This window comes from Malus sylvestris, chromosome 11 (genome assembly GCF_916048215.2).
Source record: "Malus sylvestris chromosome 11, drMalSylv7.2, whole genome shotgun sequence".
Classification (NCBI taxonomy): domain Eukaryota; kingdom Viridiplantae; phylum Streptophyta; class Magnoliopsida; order Rosales; family Rosaceae; genus Malus; species Malus sylvestris.
The window spans coordinates 1,527,546-1,548,951 of NC_062270.1; the positions used below are offsets into that span (position 1 = coordinate 1,527,546).

Genomic DNA, 21,406 nt, shown 5'->3' on the forward strand with positions numbered 1-21,406 from the left:
CCGACATAACCTCGAAACATCATCAAATTGTAGACGATGAAGCTGCATTTACATGTTTCTTCCTTAATGTGCTATCTTACGCTCACAAGATAACTGCAATTTTAAACTTTCTGAAAAGAGATTGCACATGAACTGTTTGATGAAATTCCTGAACCGTTTTCTTTGCGTTTTTTTTTTCTTCTAGATTTCCAGATTGTTTTCATGTTTCCATCAGTGGCCAATTTGTAGGATTAGGTGCCATTGTAATACATTTCCTGAACAGCCTCCTCTTGCAAAAGTTGGAGCTCTGCGATTTTCGGCTTCTGCCAGTGTTGGGATTTGTTCAACGACTACTGACTTTCAACCCATGGAAACTAGAAGTGAAAACCGAACTTACATCTGCAGCATTTGTAGGAGCTGCGGCTGGCCATTGTTGGAAATTTTCCCACTAATGCTGTTGTCCTTCACGTCGATCACGTGAGGAAAGTAAGACTACTTGTACTGAGGAACGTTGCATTGGTCGAGATGTAGATAGGCAGTTCGAGAAGATTACGGTCTACTTGAGGAGCACTTTCTTCGGATAACATGGGAAGTGTACGGAGTTCCTTTGGAAATTCACCCGAAATTCGATTGCCTCCTAATGCTAAAACAAGGAGCCTCGGAAGAGCCCCCAACTAACTAGGAATCGATTGGGTGATTCTGTTAAAACTCAAAATCAAGACCCCTAGCTTCCTGAGCTTCGATAACCATTGAGTTATTTCACCGTTGAGCTCACAGCTACTCAAATCCAGCATTTGAAGACTTTGGAACCCATTGAAATTAGCCATTGCTTCATCACTTGGAATTTTCTCTCCTATATAAAAACTTGTCGAAAGGAGGAGTACCTTGAGACTTTTGCAGCACCATTAGTATCTTCATTGCCCCTGTGATGTTTGTCAATCGGCTATAGCTGAGAGAGAGGAAGGACAAGGATTCGAGTGAAAGAATCTCAGGTAGTATCTGTCCCTCTAGATTGTTTTTGCTCACTCGAATTGCTTTTAGGGACTTGCATGAGCAGAAGACTATTTGGCAAGAAACCGGTGAAGTAGAGTTATGATCAAGATCAAGTATTGGTTTGTTTAGTAAGATTGGAGAAGTTAAGTGTGGAGATGTTTCTTCGATAAGGTTTGTGCAGTTCATCAAAGATGGGAGCAGAGAGCGTTTTAGACTGTTGAATTGAAGGAACGGGAGTTGTAATTTGGACAGCTTACCAATATTGTTATTTTACAGAGAGAAAACCGGTCTATCCATTGGACTGGAGGTCAAGGATTGCGAGGTTGAAAATTATTTCGCACCGTGTAGTGAATTGTGGGGCAATGCAATTTCTTCTAGTGTGATAGCATTGTAGATGTCATCCGGGAGTAAGAGGTTGTTGTAACTACATTTATTTAGGGAGAAATCAAATAGTCTAGTCGAGGGAGACAAAGAAGACAAGTAGGGGACGGGATAGACCCTGAGAAGGTGTTCTTGACGTTGAAACTAGTTAAATTCGAAACATGTCTGAAGAAGAAGGATGAAATTTCTCCATGGAAGTGATTGCTGGACAAATCAACAATCTGTACATTTCTTGGCAGCTGAGAAAATGAGAGTTCTCTGGAGAGAAGGTTATAGCTCAAATCGAGAATCTCAAGGCGATTCAAGGACAAGAATGGTTAAGTTCTTAAGAAATTAAATCGCAGCCTGCAAGTGAATTTCCAAGTGACTACGCTCAAAAGTTTGAGTGTTCTATCGTGACGAAATTCGAAGGCATTTGCGTTTGAATTTAGTTAGGAAAGTTGGATGCATGTTTAGCCTTCCCTACGACGTAAATTCCCTTTCTGTTTTACGAAGTTGTTATATTTTTGGTATGCAGCAGCAATGTGGTTGATAAGCACTAGTCTATAAATTCCTGCCTATGCATTAAGTGGCTGGCCATCGTCCCAATTAATCCTAGCCGTTTGAAAATTAAGTAAGAGTGTCTAGACTTGCCAAGTCACCCGTCTAGCCCACGACTCTCATGTAAACAAAAAATAGATAATTTTTATTTTGCATTTTATTTTTTCGATAAATTGTAAGACTTGTTAAAACACTCATTACATGATTGTTCCACATGTTTTCAATATATTTTAATATATTATAATTCATATGTTATTTATTTTGCAAATTATATATCCCATACAATTATATTTATATTTAATGTAAAAATAGACATTTATGTATATGTTATATTAATAAATTTAATTAAAATATAAAATCCGCCTAGGCATCTATGCGCTAGGCCCCTTTAGACACACGACTAGCGTCTAACATCTAGCACCTTTTAGAACCTTATTAATAAGTCCTTTGTTTCTCACAGAAAAAATAGACTTGATCAGCACACGAAACGATCTTTAACATCGGAAAGAAATTGGAAATATGCCCATCGCCATGACATGCTCAAAGCTAGAGAGCCACAAACTCCCCAAAATCCTACAATGAAACCAAGAGCCACTGAAATATAAAGCCATGAAATTTCATTCCCATTGTCATGTTCATCTTCCAGGTTCTTAGTTGCATCATCACTTGTATTCATCTGTTGGCATTTGTTTGGAAGCGGGGAACCGCAAAGTCCCGGGTTTCCCTCAAAGGCAGTGGCATCAAAGCCTTGGAGCTGTGTGCCTGACGGTATTTGTCCTTGGAGGTTATTGTATGCAACACTAAGTGAAGCCAAGAAATGAAGGCTTGATAGTGAAGCTGGGATTCCGCCCGACAGATGGTTTCTTGAGAGGTCTAATCTCTCCAAGTTTGTGAGCTTAGATACCTGGTCCGGAATGCTGCCAACAATGTTGTTGATGCTGAGATCCAGCTCGTGAAGGTTTTGCAACGGGCCTATCTCAATGGGAATGTTGCCACTTAGATGGCGGCAAGTTGGACAGAGAGTTGTACTGCAGCTCTATGACAGTTTCATTCCTGCGCTGCGTGTAGATAGGGAGATCGACATCACCACTATCCGTTTGAGCGGAAGGCTTCTCAGTTACAAGAGCTTGAAGTAGTGAGAAAAGCTCCTTTGGAAGTCCCCCCGAAAGAGAGTTGTTTTCCAAGCTTATGAAGAAAAGACTAGGAAGACTTCCCAACCAAGGAGGTATTCCAAGTCTGTTAGAAGTCAAATCAAGGACTTCGAGTTTCTTGAGCTTTGACATCCACACCGGAATATGACCTCTAAGTTGGCAGTTCGATAAGCCAAAAATTTCAACAGAAAAAACTTTTACGTTGCATGCTTGTTTTGTAGACGATGAAGCTGCATTTACATGTTTCTTACGCTCATAAGATAAATGCAGTTTTCAACTTTATGAAAAGAGATTGCACATAAACTGTTTGATGAAATTCCTGAACCGTGTTCTTTTTTTGTCTTTTTTTTTCGGAGTTTTAACGAAACACTTCCGGTACTGTTCACTTTTAACAAAAAACCACATTTTTACCTTTATCCGGTACTATTCACTACACCTTTATTTGTTATTTTTCATTTTTTTGGACTTTTTGTTAGTTTTATTTTTATTTTTTTCCAGATTTCCAGATTGTTTTCATGTTTCCAACAATGGCCAATTTGCAGGTTTAGGAACTTAGGTGCCACTGTAACACATTTCCTGAACCGCCTCCTCTTGCGAAAGTTGGAGCTCTGTGATTTTCGGCTTCTGCTCGTGTTGGGATTCGTTCAACGACTTCCGACTTGCAACCAGTGCAAACTAGAAGAAGTAAGTGAAAACCCAACTTACACTAGTTTTTTTGTTTTACATTCGGAAAAAATACAAACCCTTCTCAATGATTCTGCATATACACAGATTTTGATGTGTAGTATCAAATTCAATCAGGACCCTTTTGTTAGTTTCAGTTTTCTTCTTAACCAAACTGATTGCGCAAGTTTATGAAAATCGAGGAGATTTTCACAGATAGTTTGATTCGTTATGTGACATACCTTTTTGTAGTTAAACATATATGATGTATACTCTTAGGCTTTATTCACGTGTAAAATCATCTAATATGTTATGTTATCAAACTTCCATCGTGATTTCAGCTGATGATTGATAATTTGGTCCATAATTTTGGTCTAAACAAAGAGAGAATAAATAAAAGAGCTATTCAACTTACAATCCGATTAGGGAATGAACATCCTACTCTTAAATTGATATTTTGCACTAGAGAATTTACTAGCTCAATCCGTACACATTAATATTTCTTCATCTTCTGGGCAGCGAGCTTTAACTGGAACGTTGAAGAGAGAGGTGGTTTGGAAGTTGTCAGGGACCGTGAAAGAGTTACTGTTGTTTGCATATTCTGACCGATTTGTACTCTCGGTTTCACTATCCGGTTTGCCGCTTTTAACTTCATCCCTTTGATTTGGGATTTGGACTTGGCCTTGGGCTTTCCTGTTAAGAAGAAGAATAAGAATTAGGAATTGTAAACAAATCGAAAAAAGAAAAAATGAACAGAGTCTAGATTCTAGAACTCTACCTTCTTCTAAGCCTTCTCCACTTCAGATAGAGCGTGAATTGAATATTGTCAAGGAATTGGAAATAGGCATGTCTCCACGTCCTCTTGAGAAGCAAAGGGCAACAGAATCCCAAATACCCTACAAAGAAACCAAGCACAACGGATAACCCAAACCATAGACTTTGATCCTCATCATCGTCCAAATCCTGGTTGTTCTCATTCTCATCTGCATCATTGCCATTACTTGGGAAGCACTGGTTTGAAAGTGGGGCACCGCAAAGTTTCGGATTCCCTTCGAATGCAGAGACACTGAAGCCTTGGAGCTGAGTGCCGGCTGGTATTGATCCTTCAAGATTATTGTATGCAACAGTAAATGTAGACAAGAAATGGAGATTTGATAGTGATGATGGGATTTCGCCTGACAGACGGTTACTGTTGAGTTCTAATCTCTCCAACTTTGTGAGGTTGGCTATTTGGTCTGGAATGTTGCCGGAGAACTTGTTGATGCTTAGATCCAGTTGTTGAAGAAATTGCAATTGGCCAATCTCAAAGGGTATGCTGCCGCTTAAACTGTTGTTCCTGAGGGAGATCACTCTTGGCATGTTGCGCAGATACTTGTACTGTGAAGACAGCACAGTTGCATTATTACCGCGTTGAAAGTAGACGGGCAACTCAAAAGAACAATGGCCTGTTTCATTTGCAACCTTTTGCGATACTAATGCTTGTAGTCTGCAAAGCTCCTTTGGAAATTCACCCGAAATCAAGTTGTCATTCAACATCAAAAGGAAAAGATGCGGAAGAGTCCCCAACCAACCAGGTATTGTGCCAGTGAGTCTATTAAAAGACAAATTCAGGACTTCCAGTTTCCCGAGCTTTGAAATCCATGCAGGTATGTGCCCTGTCATATGACAGCCCAATAAATTGAAAACACACAGATTTTGTAACCCGGAATCGACAGTTATATCCCCATCTGGCATTTCTTCACCTTTAAAATTTATTGCAAGAAGGAGCACCTTAAGACTTTTGAAACCCGTCAGTAACTTCATTGCCCCCGTGACATTGGTGAGTCTGTTATCAGAAAGCGAGAGGAAGGTCAAGTTTTTCAATTGAAGAATCTCAGGTTGGATTTGGCCCTCAAAATCATTTGAAGACAGTCGAAGTGCTTTGAGGAACTTGCATGAGTAGAGGCTTATTGGCAAGGTACCAGTGAGATTATTACTTATACAATCTAGTTTACTAAGTTGAGTAAGTTTAGAGAAATCGAGCACAGAGATATTCCCACTAAAAAAGTTGAATCCCAGATTTATTTCAACAAGGTTTGTGCAATTCATCAAAGATGGGGGCAGATGGCCTTGGAGATTGTTGTAATGAAGCCGCATGAGCTTTAATTTGGAGAGCTTGCCAACATTCTCACTGATGGATCCGACAAGCCCATTGGTAGATAATGAAATTTCTTGAAGTGCCTGAGCATTGTAGATATCAGCAGGAAGGGACCCTGAGAGAGTATTGTCGCCAGCACGAAAGACCTCCAATTTGGAACAGTTTCCTAGACCGCGAGGAATTGGGCCACTGAAATTATTGTGGGAGAAATCCAAGACTCTAAGCGAGGTGGAACGAAGACAGATAGAGGAAGGTATTTGGCCTGTAAAATGATTATTGCTGACATTCAAACTGCTCAAATTCCAGGCATGCTGGAGGAATGAAGAAGGAATTGTAGCATTGAATTGATTGTTGGACAAATCCACTATTTGAATGTAACTAGATGATAGAAACAAAGGTAATTCTTCGGAGAGAATGTTATAGCTCAAATCAAGGATTTCAAGGCAACTCCAGGACAAGAAGAGTCCACCTTCCAGAGGACCGGAAAGCAGATTGTGGGAGAGATTGAGGTGCGAAAGATGCGTGAGGCTTCCAAGAGAGCGAGAAATGCTTCCTTGGAGCTGGTTAGAGGGCAACGAAACATGTGTTACCCTACCCTCGGCATCACAAGCGATGCCTTCCCAGTGACAACAATCACTGGAAGACCAATTTAAACGAGAAGAAGATATATCAAAAGATGACAAAAGAGAGTTGTGATCTGCCTCCTTGCAAGCATGGTTTGTAGAAATGAAAGTGGACAACACAAAAAACAGGAAGAGGACTCTATAAGGTATTACGCGACTAGCTTGGGGCATGATGTTTTTCGCTATGTCTGCACTGGAATTATATTGCTCACATCGTTTCGGGGGTATATATACACTCCTTATATAGAAAAGAAACAAACCTGCAGAAAATGGGACGTCGCTAATGGAGGGTTGGTAACTTGGCCTCAACGTATTAGAAGGTTTACATGGACTTTGGCGTCGTGCTTTTTGGAAGAGCAAAAACAAATTTTGGTTTTGAAAATGATTGTTTGGTAAACTTTTTGAAAATGTCAGTTTTTTGAGATTTGACAGGAGAAATGATTAATTTTTTTAGTAAAGTTGATATATCAATCATATACTGATGATTAAAAAAAGGAGTTATGAACTAATAAATGAATAATTATATAGTTAATGTAGAAAGGGTTTTTCCTTAATAATCAAATGTACATGAGTACATACACGAGTTTTTCTCCATCACCATCCTATACTAATGACAATATAAATTACAAATAAATTACATAACGGAAAGTGGTTACAACGATCGCATTCAATAACCGTAAATTATTGGCGATAAGGCGACGACTTCAAAGTCGTTGAAAGATCCTTTAATCTTTTTGGTTTTACTGTAGCTTTCTTAGAATTAAAGGAAACACCAAAATTAGAAAGGACGACTCTGCTTTTCTTTGAGGCTCTGTCTCTGTTTGTTTTTGCATAAATCAGTGAGCGAAAATTCATCGAATTTCATGTCTATTTACATTTTCAGGTTTTTGTTTTAGGTGAAGACGAGCGATATTCGAACTTTTTTTAACTGAGTGGAGGTAAGTACCCTACCACTTGAGTTGTCCCACAATTGTTTATTTTTGTTTTTTTATTTTTTGGGAAAAAGGAATATTGTGATGTGAAATAACTGTAAATTATGGAGACTTCTAGGTGCAAAGACTAATAAATTTATTGAAAAAAAATTGAGGTTTCACCGTACAACCAATTGACAATATGAAGATTAATCTAATTTACTTAATGTAAAGATTTAGTCTCGACATTTACAATTTTCACATCCATCTTCCATATTCTTAGTTGTATTACTACTTGCACTAATTCGAAAGCGGGGACCCGTGAAGTATCGGATTGTTCTCAACGGCAGTGCATTGAGGTGAAGTCTTACCCTCCACGGCAGTGCATTGAGGCCTTGGACGAAGACTCCGATAGTGACACTAGGATTTTGTCGGATGTATGATTTCCTGAGAGGTGGGAATTGTCTCTCCAAGTTGGTGAGGCTGGAATCTGGTCAGGAATGATGCCAAGGAAGTTAGTCGTCGCTAAGATCCATTACATACTTGAGAAATAAGTGTAGAAAATGTAGATAGACTTCAAAGCATCAATTGCACGAGAGGGTCCATACAAGGTTTTTGGATTATTCCTTTCCAACTTTGATGACTTTAGAGACAAGGCATCAGCTTACTACTAATCAAACAAAATACTGATCACATGTGCAAACCAATAGTTGAGCCAACCCGCGACTTTAGCGTTTTAAATTCATTGTTTCAATTCGGGTAAAGATAATCTAGTGCCCCAACCGAGGTTTTTAACTTTTTGATGCACGGCATGCTTCAATTGAGGTTTTAGAGACGGTTTATTGGCTCACTATTCTTCAAACATTGACCACATGTGCAAACCAATATATAGTTGGGTTAACTTGAAACTTTAGCGTTTTAACAAATATTGTCCCAAAAAAGGAAGAGACAATCTAGTGAGCCACTACTAATGAACCTAGGTTTTCTAGGTTTTGGATGTGAGACATGGTTGGATGAGGTTGAAAATAAAAATGTAAATAGTTGCAAAAATCAAATATAACAATTAAAACTCCTATACTATTGAATAATGCGTAGCATAAAAGGCACACCAACGAGATATGCTTCAATTAGGGTTTTCAAATCTTGCGCTAAGAGATAGTGAGCCATGTCGTATCGCTGTAGTTTTCACTAAAAGATAGGTTTAAAAAGGAAGGTGGGTTTAGATATTTGTCCACAATATTTGAAATGTGAAGTCTTTGCTTTCATGTACACAATATGTAGACTGAAAAATCACTAGTAGTGAGTGAAAATAGTTCACATTTGAAGGTTTACCTAATTTTTTTTTTTTTTTTGGTAAAAAATAAGGTTTTACATACTTTGACAATGAATCCCACAATACTTGTAATCACTAGACAGGTTTTTAGATGCAATCAAGTTAAGGAAATTCGTGCATAATGTAAGTAGGAGCCACTCAATGATAATTTCGTTTTCAGTTTCAATTTTCATTTTTATTAAAAAATAAAACTTAATATATATTTGGTAACTGTTTTTAGTTTTCAAAAAATGAAAAGTGATAGTTAAATTTTTTTGAGTTTTCTAAATGGGGGTGAATTGTCACTTAGTACTATAGTTTAGTTGTATTTCTTTTCACTTGTAAGTAAAACGTTTTAGGTTCGATTCTCGCCAAAAGCGAATTTGAATCACAGTATTGCTACCACTAAACCGTATTATTAAGTGGCTATTTCTAGCTATTAGATTGAATAAACCAAACTGAGTTTATGACTATAATTAAACAGAAGTATGCAAATAGCTAAATTTGTGTGCGATTGTCAATTTCCTTCAAAATTTGGCATTTTTTAATTACTTTTTTTATTTAACTTTTTTGAAAATTGAAATGATTATCAAACAAGTAAGAAAAAAGTTTTCCAAATTAAGAAGAGAACTTAGAAAATTTAACCATCAGATGACAACAACCGTTTCAACTGGATTAGTCAATTCTGATTAGAATTAATTGTAAAATCATATCAACAACTATTTCACTCAGCATTCGTAATTTGTTGATTTTTCAATGAATTTATTTACCTAAACAAAAAGCAATTACCGATCAATACAGTAGTACTAGTACTTAGATGGCCTGCCATGTTGATTTGTTTCACAATTATATGTAAGTCTTTTTCTTGACTTCAAAAGCCAAGCCACAATAATTTTGCAAATGGACACATGGCCACTTCTCTAAGTTGATTCTCAATGGTTTAATTAAGTCTTGGCATGTTGGGCAGATACTTGTACTGTGAAGCCAGATCAGTTACATTATTACCGCGTTGAAAGTAGAGGGGCAACTCTAGAGAACAATGGTCTGTTTCATTCACAGCCTTTTGCGATACTAACGCTTGTAGTCTGCAAAGTTCCTTTGGAAATGTTGGATTTGTGACCAAGTGGACAACAAGCCAAAATACCTTTCGGTTAATAAAATAGAATAAGGAAAAGGGGGACATCATTATGATGTCTAGCCCTTGATTTGTGGCTTTTACAAAAGCAAAGAAAGGTGGCCTTTTGTTTATATTAAGGCATTTGGTTATGCCTTTGGAAAAGAGAGAGTGGGAACGGCAGATTAGAGAGAAGAAAGATAAGGGTTGCTGTTATCTATCCTTCCATTTTGTTTGTAATCCCTTTTTGTTAGTAATCACTCAATCAAAGATATTTGTGCTACATTTTGTGGCTTTTGGGAGAGAAGGAATTTGGTATATGTGTTTCCATCTTCTCCATTTGTTCTTTGTGAGAGTGAGAGCTATTGGGTGTATGTGAGATTTGGGTTTGAAAGTTAAAACTCTATTTGTAATCTCCTTTTGATATTAGTGGAATTTCCTCGCCGTCTCGGAACTGGACGTAGGCTTACGCCGAACCAGTATAAATCCTTGTGTCTTTTGGATTATTTGTCTTGTCATATTTTGCCGTTGTAGTTTATTGGTTTCATATTTGACGCTTCCACACAACAAGTGGTATCAAAGCTCTGGGTTTCGACTTGGGGCTTTGTACTAATATGTCTATGAAACCTTCGAATATGTCGGTGAAATATGATATTGAAAAATTCAATGGGAGGAATGATTTTAGCCTGTGGCGGGTTAAGATGCGAGCTGTGCTAGTTCAACAAGGGTTGCTTAAGGCGCTACAGAGTGTGGAGGCCTTGCCACAAGATTGGTCTGCTGAAGAAAAAGAAGACACTTTGAATCGAGCACATAGTGCAATTATGTTATCACTATCTGATGAAGTTCTTCGTGAGATGGAAAATGAAACTACTGCAGCTGGTTTGTGGCTTAAGTTGGAGAGTATATACATGACCAAATCCCTCACCAATCGTTTGTATTTGAAGCAACGTTTGTACACTCTCCGTATGACTGAAGGTACACCTATTCAAAACCATCTTGATGAGTTTAATAAGGTTATTATGGATTTGAAAAGTATGGATAATAAAATTGATGATGAGGATCAATCTTTGATTTTGTTGTGTTCTTTACCTCCTTCGTATGCGAATTTTGTTGAAACTTTGTTATATGGGAGAGATTCTATTTGTATGGAGAATGTAAAAGCCGCTTTGAATTCAAGAGAGTTAAAGAACAAAGTATTTGGAAACTTGAATGATTCTCATTCTGAGGCTTTTATAGCAAGAGGCAGAGATAGGGAATATGGTTCAGGTAGTAATAAAGGAAATTTGAGATCGAAGTCTAAGACCAGAAACAACACATGCAACTATTGTCGCAAGGAAGGGCATTGGAAAGTTGATTGCCCAAAATTGAAAGATAATGCTGGTGCGAGTGCGAATGTCGTCGATGACGACTTCGACTTTGTTCTATGATGACAGTTGGCTACACCAGATTTGAAATTAAAAAAAAAAAAAAAGGGAATCTGGTGTTGTGGGTACTCTTAAATCTCTTTGCTACATATGGAAATTTAAGAGTTTGTAAGGATTCTTTGTTATGATTTGAGAAAGTTGCTTAGTAGCCTCTATGTATGTTTGTGTTATGTCAGTTGCTCTTCATCGGTGTTTTTATTGTTTTGGATATTGGTATGGTTTTGCTTTTTTTGGTAAAGTTTAATTCAATGAGGGCCAATTTGTTAAGTTCTGCAAGTTTGGATAGTGAGACACCACACTATTTTGGAGACACCTAATGCGGAACATTTGTGTGGAACCCTCTTGTAGAAGGCAAGTTATATGCTTTCTAACTTTGGTCTATGGACATTTGGTTGGATTTGTTTGCCATTGCTATTTGGTCTGTTGGTCTCCATCATCTGCAATTAGTTTTTTTGAAGACTCCAGTTGAGGTATGGTTTTGGATCTCCTGCTGATTATTTGAATTTGAAATTTTGGTTGTCCTGTTGGTGCTCATGTGATGATGGTAAACTTGAGTGAAGGGCATATTTTTGTATGTGGTATGTGAGACCTTGTTGCCAAATTTGTAATCAGTTTTGACTTGGAGAATGTGTCATGCTATGTGAATGAGTCTATTGGTGCAGTTTAAGACCATGGTGTTTGTGAGCAGGTGGAGTTTGTTGTGTGTCCAACTTTGGTATGGTGTGCTTGATCTTTTATTGGCGATATTGAAGAATTTCAGTTCTTCGTTTGAATCACCTTTTGTTTTGATCAAGGCACTTATGGTTTGCAAATTTGGAGAAGACGGTAGAGAAATGTTCACTTTCGTTGGCTTTGGTACAATTTGAGTCGAGGTGGAAATTGTTATGAGCACTGGTAAGTTTGGGGAATTTGATTTAGTTTCTGTTGTCTTTAGTTTGTACTTTGGGTGCTTATGGTGATTGTTGATTCGATTCTCTGTGATGCTTTCGGAACTTGGTCAAGGTGGAGATTGTTAGATTTGTGACCAAGTGGACAACACGCCAAAATACATTTCGGCTAATAAAATAGAATAAGGAAAAGGGGGACATCATTATGATGTCTAGCCCTTGATTTGTGGCTTTTACAAAAGCAAAGAAAGGTGGCCTTTTGTTTATATTAAGGCATTTGGTTATGCCTTTGGAAAAGAGAGAGTGGGAACGACAGATTAGAGAGAAGAAAGAGAAGGGTTGCTGTTATCTATCCTTCCATTTTGTTTGTAATCCCCTTTTGTTAGTAATCACTCAATCAAAGATATTTGTGCTACATTTTGTGGCTTTTGGGAGAGAAGGAATTTGGTATATGTTTCCATCTTCTCCATTTGTTCTTTGTGAGAGTGAGAGTTATTGGGTGTATGTGAGATTTGGGTTTGAGAGTTAAAACTCTATTTGTAATCTCCTTTTGATATTAGTGGAATTTCCTCGCCGTCTTGGAACTGGACGTAGGCTTACGCCGAACCAGTATAAATCCTTGTGTCTTTTGGATTATTTGTCTTGTCATATTTTGCCGTTGTAGTTTATTGGTTTCATATTTGACGCTTCCGCACAACAGGAAAATCACCCGAAATCAAGTTGTAATTCAACAACAAAAAGAAAAGATGCAGAAGGGTCCCCAACCAACCAGGTATTGTGCTAGTGAGTCTGTTAAAAGACAAGTCCAGGACTTCCAGTTTCCTGAGCTTTGAAATCCATGCAGGTATGTGCCCCGTCATATGACAACTAAATAAACTGAAAACACGCAGATTTTGTAACCCGGAATCGACAGTTATATCCCCATCTGGGATTTCTTCACCTTAAAATTTTTTTACAAGAAGGAGCACCTTGAGACTTTTGAAACCCGTCAGTGTCTTCATTGCCCCCGTGACATTGGTGCGTCTGCTATTACCAAGCGAGAGGAAGGTCAAGTTGAAGAATCTCCGGTTGGATTTGGCCCTCGAAATCATTTGCAGCCAGTCGAAGTGCTTTTAGGGACTTGCATGAGTAGAGGCTTATTGGCCAGGTACCAATGAGATTATTACTTACACAATCTAGTTTACTAAGTTGAGTAAGCTTAGAGAAATTGAGCGCAAAGATATTCCCACTAAAACGGTTGAATCCCAAATTTATTTCAACAAGGTTTGTGCAATTCATCAAAGATGGGGGCAGATGACCTTCGAGATTGTTGTATTGAAGGCGCATGAGCTTTAATTTGGAGAGCTTACCAACATTCTTACTGATGGGTCCGACAAGCCCATTGGTAGATAATTAAATTTCTTGAAGTGCCTGAGCATTATAGATATCAGCAGGAAGGGACCCTGAGAGAGTACTGTCGCCAGCACGAAAGACTTCCAACTCGGAACAGTTTCCCAGTCCTGGAGGAATTGGGCTGCTGAAATTATTGTGGGAGAAATCCAAGACTCTAAGCGAGGAGGAACGAAGACAGATAGAGGATGGTATTTGGCCTGTAAAATGATTATTGCTGACATTCATGTGAAATTCCATCTCCGGAATTTCACCATTTATTACGTATTTCGTAATTTAAATTCGTATTCGCAATTACGTTATCTTTATTAGTTAATTTTGATTCAACTAATTATAAGTTTAGTAATTGATTAGTTATCGAGTTGGAAGTTTCATAATCAATCTTTATCTTTCGTTGACATTTCGAAGTTACAACTAGTGTTTTTAAATAAATCTCGAACCCACGAACGCATAGGCGAAAGCCGTTTGCGAGTCCGAATTATAACGATATAGTTACGAACATTTGAAGTTGTGAAATATAGTTTGTGGGAAACATGGGTTAAGAGTTAAGTTAGTAAAAAAATAAATAAAAATAAAATAAAAATAAAAAAGAAGAGGGAACCTGCCAGATTTTTATTAAAAGGGCATGAAATGAACTATTTGGAAAAAAAAAGAAAGAAAAGAAACGCCACATATCTTCCCCACCTCCATATTTCATGAAACCGTGAGTCCACCAACCAAAATTCAAACCAGCCAATTCAGGCCAATTCCTCCATTTTTCCAGTTGATTTTCCTACCTCCTTCACCTGCAACTTGCTCTACCTTCGTCCTTCCCTCTCTACCAAAAATTAAGGGTTTTTAAGGTCTATTTCATGTAGAACTCCATAGGAGACGAATTATCATTCCGGAGAGTATCACCATTCACCATCACCTTTAATCCACTTCCCTTGGACCCAAGGACAAGACCCAACTGGTAGTTGGGGCGTTAGAGCGCCAAGGAAGCCGAATTTAGGGACACCCACTTTAGGGTTTCGTTGGGTGGGAGCCAATTTGAGGGCCTTTCTGGCCAAATTGGACTCGGTCACAGGTATAAAGTTTACTCTACTTGTTGAAATCTTTATTCCTGTAAAATTTGATAATTTTTTAAGAAAGTCACATTTTCTAGTGTGTGACATTCGATTTATGAAAATGCTGTTGATTGTATATTTTATCGATAAGGTCTGCCACTTGATTATTCTATTAATTGACAATCTTATCAGTGAAGTGAGACAAGATTTTAATAGGCTATTGTAGTTATTGTTTAAGGACCTTAGGGACTTATAAGTGAAAATATAGTGATTTGATTTTACGAAGCAAATGACGTAAGATCATGGACTCTACATTAGAATGATGGTTCAATTCCTCATTAAATGTTGTTGTGGGAGACATATGAGAATGCTTGAGTATGTGATTTATTGAAGGAAATCTAAATGTGGACTTGTGCTTTGTTAGGCGATGACAAGAACGTGATGCCTTGACTATCGTGCTAGGGTACATTAGCACGGACTACAAGTGAGTGACTGTAATATATGTGATATTGTTAAATTACCTGGTTGTCATAATTATGATCCTGTGTGGAAATGAATTGGTTTTATGAATATGTTCTATTGAATTGTTATTCCAATACTTCGACCTCAAATTAAGTTTATGAAATGGGGTGTGGCATGTATATTGGAAATGTGGTTTGATTTGTATGATTGACAGGTTGAGATTAATGTGAGGACTAGTAATGACCGTTAACCATTATGATGGGAATTCGTTGCTTTGATATGGTTTCATCTTCCGCTTCGGTGATTGGTTCTAAATTTAGTAATGGTGCCTAATCTTCTTCCTTTGTTGAGTTTTTTTAAATTAAGTAGCATGTGCTTGTCTTATTTCTTTGAGCTGCCGTACATTCTGATTGTTGGTCTTCTGCGATTCCGGAGATTCCGTTGAGTGAGGGTCCGGAATCGTATTCACTTGGATTCCGTTGAGAGATGTTCTGGAATCCCTCTTATTTCACGATTCCGTTGAGTGATGTTCCGGAATTGTATCTAACTTGGGTTTCATGTAGTTGTTATGTATTGTACTTGGCGATTCCGTTGAGTGAGGGTCTGGAATCGTATTCACTTGGATTCTATTGAGAGATGTTCCAGAATCTCTCTTATTTCACGATTTCGTTGAGTGAAGGTCCGGAATCTTACTCACCTTAGAATTGATTGAATTTGAATTGAGATGGCTTCAAAGGTGTAGGCTTCGGCCAAACTGTGTCGCTTTAACTCTACTTTTCAATGTGTTGTATGAGAAGATGGTTGTGAGATGTTGTGATTGGTTTTAGATGAACCGTTGGATGTCTGGGTGACTCCTTCGGGGTTTGCAAAAGTTTGTATTGAATTATTATGAATGATTTATATTCAAGATATGTAAACTGTGTTTGATGGTTGGCATTAGCATTATTATCACATACTTGATATTATTGTCACTCTCCTAAACTTCGCAACTTATCCAGGTTGTTGTTTGCCTGGTGCACCATTCCGATGGTATAGGCACTGATCGTATAGGTGACATGTTTGTGTAGACTCCGAGAGTTGTGTAGGTGGGGTAGTAGTGTCGTTATCAGAGACTTTGAGCGTTAGGTTACCCTTGTTTCACTCTTGTACTTTATCTTTTGGGACTTTCTTTTGAGCACCTCATACTTGTTCCTAGTAAAGCTAAGATTATGCTTTTTTTTTTGGGATGTACATAATTGTAAATATTTTGTGGAGAACTTAGCCACCTTCACATTAATTTGGGTTATCAGTTAAAGTATTTCATACTGTAACTTATACCGTATTCAACGAACATTATTTTCCTTGTCACGTGTCGATTTTCAACATATGTTAGGATTGGGACGTGACAATTCAAACTGCTCAAATTCCAGGCATGCTGGAGGAATGAAGAAGGAATTGTAGCATTGAATTGATTGTTCGACAAATCCACTATTTGAATGTAACTAGATGATAAAACAAATTTAGTTTTGAAAATGATTGTTTGGAATTTTTTTTTTTAAAAGATCAGTTTTTTGAGATTTGACAGGAGAAATGATTAATTTTTTTAGTAATGACGATCTATTAATCATATACTGATGCCTAAATACTGATGACTGAAAAAGAGAGTTATAAACTAATAGATGAATAATTATATAGTTAATGTAGAATGGGTTTTTCCTTAATAATCAAATGTACATGAGTACAAGATTTACACGAGTTTTTTTCCCATCACCATCCTATACTAATGTCAACATAAATTACAAATAAATTACATAATGGAAAGTGGTTACAAAGAACTTATAACAAAATAAAATACAAATAAATTACATAAAGAAAAGTGGTTACAACGATCGCATTCAATAGACTAGCCTCTTTGCACGCACTAACGTGCGTGCGAGAGGCATTTTTGCATCACGGGCGCTACGCGCCCCACAAATGTGTTATTTTAAATATTCTTATATTTCTTAAGTGGTTATTTTATAAATTGTGGGTGTGTGTCCATCATAACAATTTCTCATTATTTTCAATCATCTCCAAAGAATTGCGTAAAAATTATTTAAAAATTAATTGAATGCAAATATGTGATTAAAACTGAAAATGGAGAGAGAATGCAAATTGAAAACATGAATTGCTAACCCAATAAAAATTTCGATTTTAGGAAAAGAATTTTTTCTGAAAATAATTTTCACCCTAAAATTCATCACCATCTATTTGTATAAACAATGAAGAAGCAAAACTGAAGAGAACTGGTTGGATTAATTGGAGCACTGCCAATTTCATTGATCCTTCTTCCCATGCGAATAAGAAATCAAATTGAGTATCTAATTATAGCTTTAAATGTAAACAAACAAATTAAAAGGCTAACTAAAACTATTAAAGCAAAAAACAACATTAATTTAAATTTTGAACAACCTGATTTCTGTATTTTTCTTCTTTGGTTCTGCAAAGATATGAAAAAATGAAAATCAACTTATTCCTTTTATCTGTTGCGTAACTTGCATTACCAAAATTCACAAAGAAAGATTCATGTAGGAAAACTACAATTTTGAAGTTAAATTGGGTTTTAATGAATAAATTTAGACAACGTCTGTCCACAAACACATTGATCTCTAAGACATCAAATGATATGAATTACAAAGAACAGGAATAAAATGGGTTCTATCACAGAAATGAACAACATATAAGGCAATAATTGTGCAAATGGTTCTCTGCAAGTGCAGGCTGTGCAGGCCATGAGATTTAGTTGTGTACGTTCACAGCAACACCAATGGTTCTTCCATGCTTGAAAATATAGACGGATTACTTCCAAACAGAAATACATTGGCATCAGATACGTGTGAAATCAAAGCCATGCTTGCCACCCATTTGCTTGCACTTGATGCTTTAGATTTTCATGGTTAATCTGCAAGTAATGATGATAAAATAAGAATTCTAACTATAATGCACAATCCCAAATATAAAGGTTGTAAGCAATTTAACCTAAATACCTTTAACTTTGACAATTTTCTGATGGCAATACTTTTACTCCAGATACTTTTAGAATACTGAAAGATAAATAATTTGTCAAATTTGAGGTAACAAATTGTAATCATGTTTACAAAATTAAATAGTAAGAAATGTTACCTTAATCTTGTACTTCAACCTTTGTACTTTGCGACAGGTGCGATGCTTGTAAAACTGACAAAAAAATGCAATTTTATTTCTATTTGAAAATTGAATGCAATTTGAATTTCCAGTATACTTCCGTATGAAAATAAGAGAATACTTACCGTATTTAGAAAAGTTGTTTGGTCACTATTAATCTTTTTCCTGCACCCATAATTTTTTTTTATAATTCGAGATAATTAATTTGTAGATTTTTTTTTTATTTTATAATTTGAGATAATTAATTTGTAGAATGATATAGACAATGCCATTAAAAATAAATAGGTAAGAAATGGTGTTGTACCTAATTTGTTGGACTTTATTCCAAATTCGTATGATGCGAGGAGTTGTTGAAGGTTTTAATTCTTCTACAGCCTTTTTCATGCGCCACCTATATATTGAAGGTACATATAATGTTAGAATTTTTTGTAACAAATTTAATAAAGAATTTAGAATACATATTGCTCATGCTTCTTTTTTTTCCACTCTTTGAGAATCAGTTGGCTTAGATCAGTAGTTTTTACTCCGACAGATATCTCCCACCCAGGTGTAAAAATAGAGACACGTCTGTTTGTGATCTTATCAATAGGTAGTTCCTTCTCCATTTTTTTGTGGGTGTTCTTGTAAATATCCTGAGAATGAAAACAAATAATTTTTTTAATTTCCATAGCACACGTATAGGACATCAAGATAATCAAAATTGAAACTCATAATCTAACCAAAATTTAAAAATCACACAATGGAAATTTCAAAGGAAGAAGTTTAAAAAACTAAAATTGACTTAGAAATACTAAATACAAACTCATATATACATCCTGAAAGCTGTAGTAGACCGCATCAAATTCATCACCTAAAAGATAAACCGTAAAAAAAACCTAAAAACTGAAAAGGTAAATTTAGATTGAGATTTACCCAAAGTTACTCAAACCTTTGAACTTTGGAGCCTAATAGAATCGTCTTGACCCTATAGCAAAAAGGAGAGAGAAAGAATAAGAAAATTGAAATAAAAAGCACCAAGATTTTAACCACAAAAGCTATAGCATATACGTTTCAAAGGCGAAAACCCGTGGAAGTGAAAAGAAAGAAGCTTACACCCAGATTAATTCCCTTTTTACGCCTGGAGAGAGGGAGAGGGAGAGACAGAAGAATGGCAAAGCAAAAAAAGCGAAAAATTTGAAAAAAAAGAAGAATGATGACTCGAACATTGCTTAAACCCGTTTTATCCCACGTTGGAGTGTGAGAGTCTGTAATACCAAGCAACAACTCTTGATAGCAGTTACATAACTGAGGGGAAAATTAGAACATTTGAATTTGGATATGGGAAAATGAGTAGAAACGGAAAAAATGGGATTTTACGAACTGGGAAGTTAGCGTTTGTAGTGGGCGAATTACACTCCTTTTTGAAAACTCACGGCAACCTCTACCCCTTTCTTTCTCCCACGTTGTTTCGTATATATCTATATATAATTTTGTGGATATTAATTCTTTTTATCTCATTTTTAAATTTCTTAGATATTTTTTTTTAAATATAATTTTGTTAGATTAATATTTTCTCCGAAAATAGAAGAGGAGTGGGTAGTTTTTGTTTCTACGGTTGTTCATGGTTCTAACACACTCACCATTGTTGAACGCAATATCATTTTTGCATTTATCTTCTGGTACGTGGGTAGTTTTTGTTTCTACAGTTGTTCATGGTTCTCTTTGAATTTGGAACTGATGACACCATTTTGAACATCTTGTTCATTTGCCGCTTAGAAAATTTTTCCTTGGATGAGCATATGAAAGGTATTGAAGTGAAATTTGTAAACTGCAAGTAACTGAATATGGGGAGTTACTGTTTGGTAGTGGATGGAAATTTTGATCTATCGGGAGTTGAAATTGATTAAATAAAAGAAATTCAAGGAGAGAAGAATGATAGGATAAGTAGGATTCTCTCCCTCATAAAATAGAGGAGGCACGGGCTTTTTTTTTTTTCCAAATAAAACAAATTTTGAATTTACTGTTTTATTTGAATGAGGTATCTGGAGACGATCCTCAATCTTATAAACGTGGTGTTTTTAATTATTTTAATTATTTTATTGATTTTTTATTATTAAGAGAGAAAATCATCCGGAATTATAGGTGGCAAGTGCACCGTGCAAATGGAGTGGAGTGAAATTCATCCGGTTTTAACTGTTTGTATTTACCATTTGTCTCTTTTTCCACAAAACTTCTTCTCTTTACAGCTTAACCCATGTGGCATTAATCCAGTTTTTTTTTTATCATTTCAGTTTTTATTTTATTTTTATGACAAAATTACCCTTGCGAATTTGTTTCTACTATTTTCGGCCAGTTTTGATTTTTTTTGTTTGGGGGGTTTTTTTGTCCAAATGTTTTTGATGAAGCCTTGAGACACCAAACTCTCCTTCTTGTTTTCTAACTGCTCTTCATAATTGCTAACTTTTAGAGGATAATTATCATGATTTTTTTAATTACCATGTTTTGCTTCCAATACAGTTTCTGATAAGTTAAATTCTTTTTTAAGTTAAATTGTATGATGTTGTTCAAGGATCAGGGTTGTTTACTTGTAACTGTATGTTGACAACTTGATTAGTAAAAGTAATGCATGGGTGGATTTATTTAGTGTGTGTTGGATTCTTTTCCATCACAAATTACGCGAGTACTCTACCCGAAATAAATGTTAATGGATTCTGTTACATGTTAGATTTGGAAAAGAAAGCTGGGGCAGAAGTAGACAGTGCTATGGAGATAGATGTGGTACTTCAGGAGGAGGTTTGGTTCCGAAACCTTATATGGGGGAGAAATAATAGGTTAGGGTTTAGAGTTTTTATAGGCCTTTTTTTAATATTTTGAGCTTAAAGTTTGGCAACACATTGGGTTTAGCACATTTTAACTTACAAATTGGGTTTAGAAAATAATACCCAAAATAAATAATTAAATAAAAATAATAATTTAATTAATTCGGTTCGGTTCGGTTTTTAGATCACTAAAACCGAAACCGAACCAAAAGAATTCGGTTCGGTTTTTTCGTTCGGTTCGGTTTTTTGAACCCACCCCTAGTTCAGTTTGATAGAAACTTTGCTTTTTGTTGAATGTTGGGTGCAATTTTTTAGCGTCCACGTTTTATTTTTTATTTGAAGTATCCGTCCTTTTTTATTTGTTGTTTTTTTCTTTTCATTTTTTCCCAATAAAATAAAATTTTAAATTTTTTATACATTTATATGGGATAATA

At 36.3% G+C, this 21,406-nt stretch overlaps 4 protein-coding genes and 1 long non-coding RNA gene across 5 annotated transcripts in view; 1 reads left to right on the top strand and 4 right to left on the bottom strand.

The window, feature by feature from the left end:
* The window catches only part of LOC126590628 (receptor-like protein 3), a 70,384-nt gene extending 63,653 nt beyond the window's left edge, over positions 1-6,731 (bottom strand). The window contains exon 1 of the mRNA XM_050256111.1: positions 6,702-6,731. The gene's annotated coding sequence lies outside the window, so the exon portion shown is untranslated. The remainder of the gene's footprint in view (positions 1-6,701) is intronic.
* LOC126589003 (receptor-like protein 3) overlaps positions 1-8,545 on the bottom strand; it is a 30,392-nt gene extending 21,847 nt beyond the window's left edge. Inside the window, exons 1-2 of the mRNA XM_050254177.1 lie at positions 8,492-8,545; positions 6,728-6,747 (exon numbers count right to left, since the gene is read on the bottom strand). Coding sequence (XP_050110134.1) covers positions 6,728-6,747; positions 8,492-8,545 — 74 coding nt within the window. The remainder of the gene's footprint in view (positions 1-6,727; positions 6,748-8,491) is intronic.
* LOC126590632 (uncharacterized) lies at positions 2,420-4,364 on the top strand. The gene is made up of 4 exons (XR_007612115.1): positions 2,420-2,903; positions 3,168-3,372; positions 3,521-3,728; positions 4,227-4,364. It is a non-coding gene; the product is annotated as an uncharacterized LOC126590632 (long non-coding RNA).
* LOC126590618 (receptor-like protein 2) lies at positions 4,075-6,653 on the bottom strand. The gene is made up of 2 exons (XM_050256095.1): positions 4,486-6,653; positions 4,075-4,400 (listed from the first exon to the last, which is right to left on the bottom strand). The coding sequence occupies exons 1-2, from the start codon at positions 6,636-6,638 to the stop codon at positions 4,187-4,189; spliced, it is 2,367 nt and encodes a 788-aa protein (XP_050112052.1). The 5' UTR covers positions 6,639-6,653; the 3' UTR covers positions 4,075-4,186.
* A 9,083-nt stretch (positions 8,546-17,628) lies between the features above and the next one.
* On the bottom strand, positions 17,629-18,845 carry LOC126590627 (uncharacterized). The gene is made up of 6 exons (XM_050256110.1): positions 18,699-18,845; positions 18,479-18,565; positions 18,300-18,339; positions 18,154-18,207; positions 18,018-18,074; positions 17,629-17,932 (listed from the first exon to the last, which is right to left on the bottom strand). Exons 2-6 carry the CDS (start codon positions 18,556-18,558, stop codon positions 17,873-17,875), a joined length of 291 nt encoding a protein of 96 aa, XP_050112067.1. The 5' UTR covers positions 18,559-18,565; positions 18,699-18,845; the 3' UTR covers positions 17,629-17,872.
* Between the last annotated feature and the right edge of the window lie 2,561 nt (positions 18,846-21,406).